The sequence below is a fragment of the Chrysochloris asiatica genome, unplaced genomic scaffold (genome assembly GCF_000296735.1).
Source record: "Chrysochloris asiatica unplaced genomic scaffold, ChrAsi1.0 scaffold00019, whole genome shotgun sequence".
Taxonomy (NCBI): Eukaryota; Metazoa; Chordata; class Mammalia; order Afrosoricida; family Chrysochloridae; genus Chrysochloris; species Chrysochloris asiatica.
Window position 1 is genome coordinate 16,936,342 of NW_006408537.1, and position 7,307 is coordinate 16,943,648.

The 7,307-nt window shown below is 37.3% G+C and overlaps 1 protein-coding gene across 1 annotated transcript in view; it reads left to right on the top strand.

The window, feature by feature from the left end:
* Positions 1 to 434: 434 nt before the first annotated feature.
* The window catches only part of LOC102828355 (M-phase phosphoprotein 6-like), a 69,407-nt gene continuing 62,534 nt past the window's right edge, over positions 435 to 7,307 (top strand). The window contains exon 1 of the mRNA XM_006835779.1: positions 435 to 646. Coding sequence (XP_006835842.1) covers positions 435 to 646 — 212 coding nt within the window. The remainder of the gene's footprint in view (positions 647 to 7,307) is intronic.

Here is a 7,307-nt window from a genome sequence, read left to right on the forward strand (position 1 = left end):
CTGTCCCCTATATTTCCATGTACAGTCATATACATAGTTACATTTGTACGCCCTTGGGAAAAAAATAAATAATTTAAGATTCAGAGCTACCAGTAAAAGAAAGAAGTTGTGTGGTTTTTTTTTTTTAAAGAATGAAGTCTTTCCCATTACAGCGGATTCTTACGCATGTTATCCACGTATGCAGCATGCTAGTTGGATGTATTTTGGCATAATTGTTACATGTTTGGTATGCATAGCACACAGATTGGTGTCTTCAAAAAGGTCAAGCAAATAGGCCTCACTTGCCTCCTGCAAAGCACCAAAAGCTGCTCCCTGGAAGCGCAGATCTGTTTTGAAGTCCTGAGCAATTTCTTGCACCAGACATGGGAAGAGTAGCTTGAGTCAGAAATTCGGTGGACATCTGATAATATCTAATTTCATGAAGGCCTGTAACGATGAGGTTTCTTCACCCTCAAGTAGAGGGCACACTCTTACAAGCGACTTTCGCAGCCAGTTGCTTTCCTGGACTGCGAAATTTGAGGACTGTTGGATTTGTAGGAGCCCTGTTACTGAGACCTCCTTCACTTACCCCACCTCTGGTTCAGCTGGAACTCAGAGAGCTGGCGGTGGCGCTGGAGTTAGGGAGTGAAGGCGGTGTGGCGTGGCTGTGAACACCAGTTTTGCCCTACCCTGTCTTTTTATATTGTTGTTGTTAAGTGCCATCGAGTTGGTTTCGACCCATAGTGACCCTTTATTGGGTTTCCGAGGAGCGGCTGGTGAACTTGAACCTCCGACCTTGTGGTTCACACCAACTTTCTAGTTCAGTGTATAAATATGCATCTTTTTATTTAAGTGAGGTTACATGTGCTTTTCCCTTTGTGATTTATTTCACTCAGCAGTATGCCTTCCAGGTCCATCCTTATTATAGCATGTATGTAGACTTCATTTCGCCTAATGACTGAGTAATATACCATTGTATATATCAGCCACATTTTGTTTACCTGGTTTTTTATTGATAACTTAAAAAACACTTCACAACAACAAACTGCTTTGATTACTGTGATTATGTTCTAAAATTAGGTAAAATGCAGTTTTCTACTTTGTTTATCTCTTTCAACATTGCCTTAGCTATTTGAGGTCAAATGGTATGATGCTGTAGTGCAAGCTCTGGATCACAAGGTTGGTCTGCGGTTCAGATTCCCAGACACTCCTCAGAAATCCTGTAGTGAGTCACCACGGTAAGCTGTAATTGACTCAATGGCACTTAACAGCAATAACAAACCATTCCATATAAAACTGATGATTGGTTTTTATATTTCTGTGGAAACGTTGTTGAGGTTTTTATTGGAATTGTAACGAATCGATAGATGACTGGATGATATTGATACCTTGACTACGTAAATTTTTCAATTCATGAGTATGAAGCTTTTTTCACTTATTTATGTCTCACTTAATCACTGCAGTGCTTTATAGAATTCATTGTATATATCCTTCATTTTCCTGGTTAAATTTATTCCTAGGTATTTTATTATCTTAGATTCTATTGTTAATGCTTTTTTTTTTTTTTTTTTTGCCTAATTTCAGTTTCAGATTTCTCATTGCTGGTGTATTGATTTTTGTTTGTTAACTTTGTACCCTGAAAGTGTGCTAAATTCCTCTATTAGCTCATTAAGTTCCTTTGTGGACACTTTGGGATTTCCTATATGTTGTTGTTGTCAAGTGCCGTCAAGTCGATTCCGACCCATAGCGACCCTGTATAGGGTTTCCAAGGAGCAGCTGGTGAGCTTGAACCACTGACCTTGCAGTTCAAACGGCCTTGCAGTCTGGTGCGTTAACCCACAGTGCGCCGCACCAGGATCATGTTAATGTACTGAATTGCAAAGTCGGTTTGAACCAGCAAAGTCAGTTTGGACAGCATGGTCCGTGGTTCAAGCTCACCAGTCGCTCCTCGAAAACCCTCAACAGGGTCGTTATGGGTCGGAACTGACTACAGCACTTAACAACAACAATATAGGAGCATATCATCTGTGAATAGAGATAATATTACTTCTTTTCCTATCTTGTTGTGTTGTGAAGTACTGTTGAGTCAGTTCTGACCCATAGCGACCCTATAGATGGTTTCTGAGGAGCAGTTGGTGAGCTTGATCCACCAACCTTGCTGTTCAAAAGCTTTGCAGTCTGCCCATTGATCCACAGCGCCACACCAGGACTCCCTTTTCGTATCTGGATACCCTTTATTTCTATTTCTTGCCGTGGTCTGTTCTGGATAGGACTTCTAATACAATTATGAAGAGACGTGATGGGAGAAAGTACCCTGGTCTTGACCCCAATTTCAAGGGAAATATCTTAGTCTTTAAGGAACTCTGGTAGCATAGTGGTTACGAATCAGGCTGCGAACCTCAAGGTCAGCAGTTCAAAACTACCAGCTGTTCCGGAGGAGAAAGATAAGGCTTTCTTCTCCCGTAAAGATTTACAACCTCAGAAATCCTGTACAGGGTCGCTATGAGTCGGAACCGACTCCACAGCACATAACCACCACCACCATCTCAGTCTTTCCCCATTAAACAGAATGAAGCTATAGGCTTTTCATATATGCCTTGAATCATATTGAGGAATTTGTCTTCTATTCCAATCTCCTTTAGTTTTGTTTGTTTGTTTTTTTAAATCAAGACACGGTGTTGGGTTTCATAAAATGCTTTTTTTTTGCATCAATAGATATGCTCATGTGATTCTTTTCCTTGTTCTATTGATGTGGCATATTATATTTATTGAATTTATGATGCTGAACTATCCCTGTAATCCTGGAATAAATCCCATTTGGTCATTTATGGTCATAATGGAATAAATCCATTAGGTGTATGTTTATTTTAATATGCTGCTAGATTCTATTCATTATGTTTGCACCTATATTGATAAGATATATTAGCCAATAGTTTTCTTTTCATGTGATGTTTTTGTCTGGCTTGAGTATCAGGGTTATGAATTAAAGATTATTCTTTATTTTTCAAACTTTTGAAAGAGTTCAAATAGTGTGGATACGATTATATTTTAAATGTTTGTTAGAATTCCCCAGTGAAGGCATCTGGTCCAATATATCTTGGGGCAGGGGTCTGGGTTGTTTTCATTTGTGGCATGTAAACGCAATTGTCAACTATCCTCTAACGATGTCCTAGTTATCAAGAGTGTTGTTGTTGTTAAGTGCCGTCGAGTCGGTGTCGACCCATAGCGACCCTGAACAGGGTTTCCGAGGCTGTAAATCTTTACAGGAGCAGATTGCCTCATCTTTCTCCCACGGAGCAGCTGGTAGTTTCGAACTGCGGACCTTGTGGTTCACAGCCCGATTCGTAACCACTACGCTACCAGAGCTCCTTAGTTATCAAGAACAGTATATACTAATATACAACTCAATACCATTTTGCCGCAATACAATTTATGTTACTGCTTGTTGCTGTGCCAATTAACACTGTAAATATTAGTCCGAAACAGTGGAATAATGATAGTCATAGGAATAAGATTTTTAAGTCAAGAAATGGTGGTTATCTGACTAGTACATTATTTTTGAGAGATTTAAAAATATACGCTATAGCTTTGGATTATATCACAACCAAAAGCAAAGATCCTATCACAATTTTTATTGTGATTATTCTTCACATGAGATCCAGAGGCCATTTGAGACCTGCCAACCACAATCAATTTAATAAGGGCAATCCCACTAAATATTTTACATCCATGCTGCTCCTTTAAACATCACTCTTTAAAAGAATGCAGAGATAAGACTAGGTGGGTAAATGTTTTAAAAAATCTTATTGGAGTAGTTATAAGAATTTCTTATTGATAATATCAAGAGCTTTAGGGAAGTTTTCTGCATAATAAATGCTCAGAGACATTTCTAAAAAGGTTTTTGAAGGATAATGCTTTTTAATTTAATAGATGGGTTATAGGAAAGGTATTGAGCCGTTTGCCAAAGATTCCAACTCTAGCTAATGAAATGGTGCCAACTCTGTGAGTCAGAATGTTGAACTGTAAGTTATTCAGAATTATTCTGAGAAGCAATCCAAAGATAGAAACACCTGAAACTTCAATTTTGAATGTATTTACATAAATCATTTTCAAGGAGTCTTACAAACTTAACACATACACTCAGTAATGCTCATACGCAGGCCTTGTAGATGAGGTAGATCACTAGAGTTTGATGTAAAGTATATAATTTTAGGAATTTATATGATCATGTTAACAAAACTCGGCACATTAACTGTGAAAGATGTTATGCAAGATAGAAAGAAGCAGAGTAAAAGTAAATAAACATAAATTATACTTTAGTTACATATAGCACAGAAATGATAGGTAAAAAATCTCACAAACTGAAATTTGATTTTTACTTATTATTTCATCAGCCAGCTGTGTTTAATCATCCAAGTGTAAATTCAAACAGGGTTGTGCAATTCTTTGTGAGGAGTCTCAGTCTTCGGGAGTTAATGAAGACCTCAGTGAAAGCAAATTGCTAAATTGGATTATAGGAAATCACCTAAATTTTACAAGTAAAAATGGTGTTTTATTTGCTAAAGTTGTATTCTGTGCCTTCCTTTGAGATGCTCTCCCAGAAATATAAGCTTGAATGTGTATTTAAACTTTATCATCAGTTGTTTTCAACAGAAAAATTTCTCTAAAAGATTAGTATTTTTGCATAACAAAATGGCTTATAAGGAAACTTGAAGCATTTAAAACAGTCTTGACCCTATCTGATTTTCTTATATTCTTTTTTCTTCAGTGTTAATTATTAGGAAGCATTATGGTTATATAGGAATAAAGTACTTATAAGTAATTGAACGTTATTATTATATGTATATTTTTGCACTTTTATATATTTTGAATCGCTCAGATTAGGTAGATGTGAGGCAACTATATCTATCTATGATCTATCTACTAGATCTAGTTATAGAAAATACTAACTATATTAATTAGAGATGAGACAAAAAGTCAAGAGGGCTTAGATGATAAATGGAACCAGTTTCTTGAGTTTTGTTCATTGAATCTCGGCAAATCTTGGCCTTCAGAATAGAAAGTGGAGTTGAATCTGAAGGTGTAGGTTAAACTTGGGCAAACATTTGTTATAGTTATTAAGTGCCATTGAGTTGGATCTGACTCATAATGACCCTGCATAGGGTTTCTGAGGAACAGGCTGGTGGGTTTGAATCACAGAACTTGCAGACAAAAATTATGTTGAATTTATTGATTACTTTACTAATTTTACTGTGTTGTTGAAAATATATACAACAAAATCTGTACAATTTAACCATTTGTATATGCACAATTCAGTGGCATAGATCACATTTTCAAGTTGTGCAACCATTTCACCCCCTTTTCTGAGTTGCTGCTACCCCATTAATATAAACTCCCTGCCCTTTAAGGTCAAAATCTAATCTTTCAAATTGCTGTTGTAATTTGATCCCCTATAAGTAGTTCTTATAGTAAATAAAGCATAATTATCAACACATTCTTTTGAGGAGACCTCAGGGAATATCTTTGGTTTTACATTTAAACAGTATCTCAGGGTAATTTCATAGGTTCATCCAGCCTCTATGACTCCAGAAAGTCTGGGGTTGATGAGAATTTGAAATCTATTCTCCATTTTCCCCTTTTTGATCAGGATTTTTCTACAGAATCTCTTATGAAAATGTTTAATTACTATTCAGTTACTATCCAGACTTCTGGTCTCACAGCAAAAGAGATAGTTGTTCATGGAGGCAGTTAGCCCCATATTTCACATCTCCCACATATCAAGCTTTATACTTTGGAAAAGAAAACTAATCATAAACTAAAATAAAAAGGTTGTATAGATGACAAAATGTTGTAGAAATTAATTTTTTTCCCATTCATAGAGGTCGGTTTTCAAAATTTTTTTTTTTTGTTTTACAAGAAACATTTTTCCTAATGTAATGCTGTGAAGAATACATATAAATAAAACTAACAAGTGCATAAAAACCTATTCATTCTGGAAAACACAGAAAGAAAAGCTACAAAGTTGCCGTTTTTCAATTTCTCCTCACCTCCCATCCCTCCAGCACTCCCTGTGGTGGTTTGTGTTTAGCCTAAACAAACTCCTAAAACCAATTGGCTCTATAAAACAGAATTTTAGGGACTATTGCCCTGAAAATATGAATAGCATTTCTTGTTTACTCATAGACTAGCATGGACTCCTGGTGTGGCGCTATAAGATCAGCATTGGGTCTTGAACCGTAAGTTTAGCAGTTCAAACCCCCCAGCTACTTCTCAGAAACTCTATACAGAGTCACTATGAGTCAGAATCAACTTGTTAACACGTAACGACAACAAACACAGTAGATTTGGCTGTATTAGGATCTCTGTTCATGGCCAGTTTAAACTCAAATATCAGTTGCTGAAAATCTTACCAACTGACACCTCACAATTTGAGCATTGCTAGGCAGTCCTTGACTGAAGAGAAGTATCTTGTCCAAGATTAAATTCCCCTTGTGAAGGACACAGCAACAGAAAGCAGAGACCAAGCCATTTTTGCCTCATATGTCGAGACTTCTGAGAGTTCATTTTTGTGACACTCCCATTGTAGGGTTAGGAAAGGTCTCATTTACATTTGTATTCTTTTAGCTTATTTCCTCCACATAATCAGCAGCTCACTCATTGACAAAGTGAGGATATCAGGCCTTGGCTTGCCAGGTTCAGGTCTTCTTCCACTTGTGTTCCTTGGGATTGCAGCTCTAAGGAAATGATGACTGTCATGTGTGGTTAGGGTTCTGGGTCCACTTGACTGGGTCTTGGGTTTGCAGCTTCAAGAAAGTGGTGAATGTCACATATAATGGTTCAGGTTCTGGGTCCACTTGTCTGAGTCATGATTCTGAGTGACTTGACAGCTCTGTTGTAGTCATCCCCTAGAATGAAATCTGATATAATAACATCACCTCCATTAGAAGCCAAACAATTGAAAACGAGTTTCCTTGCAGATGTTATTTTCAATATATGTAGACTTTCTAGTAAAGCTTGATTATGTGTTTCTGCATCTGGTTCATCATCTGAACTCTGGACTTGTGTTAGCAGCCTGTCATATTACTTATCGGTCTGGGAGTTATTAACGATCTGCCATCTTAACTGCCGAACTTGGATTTATACCCCTCTTCAGTCAGAAGCCTGCTGTCTGACCTGGAGTTCATGGGTTCATCTGCTCCTGAAGCTACATGAGTTAGGAGAATGTTTCAGGAGAAACTGTCAGTCTGATATCTGACCAAAGACTTTGGAACTTGGCAGCCTCTACATTTGTGTGACCCATTTCCTCAAGATAAATATCTCTCTCTCTC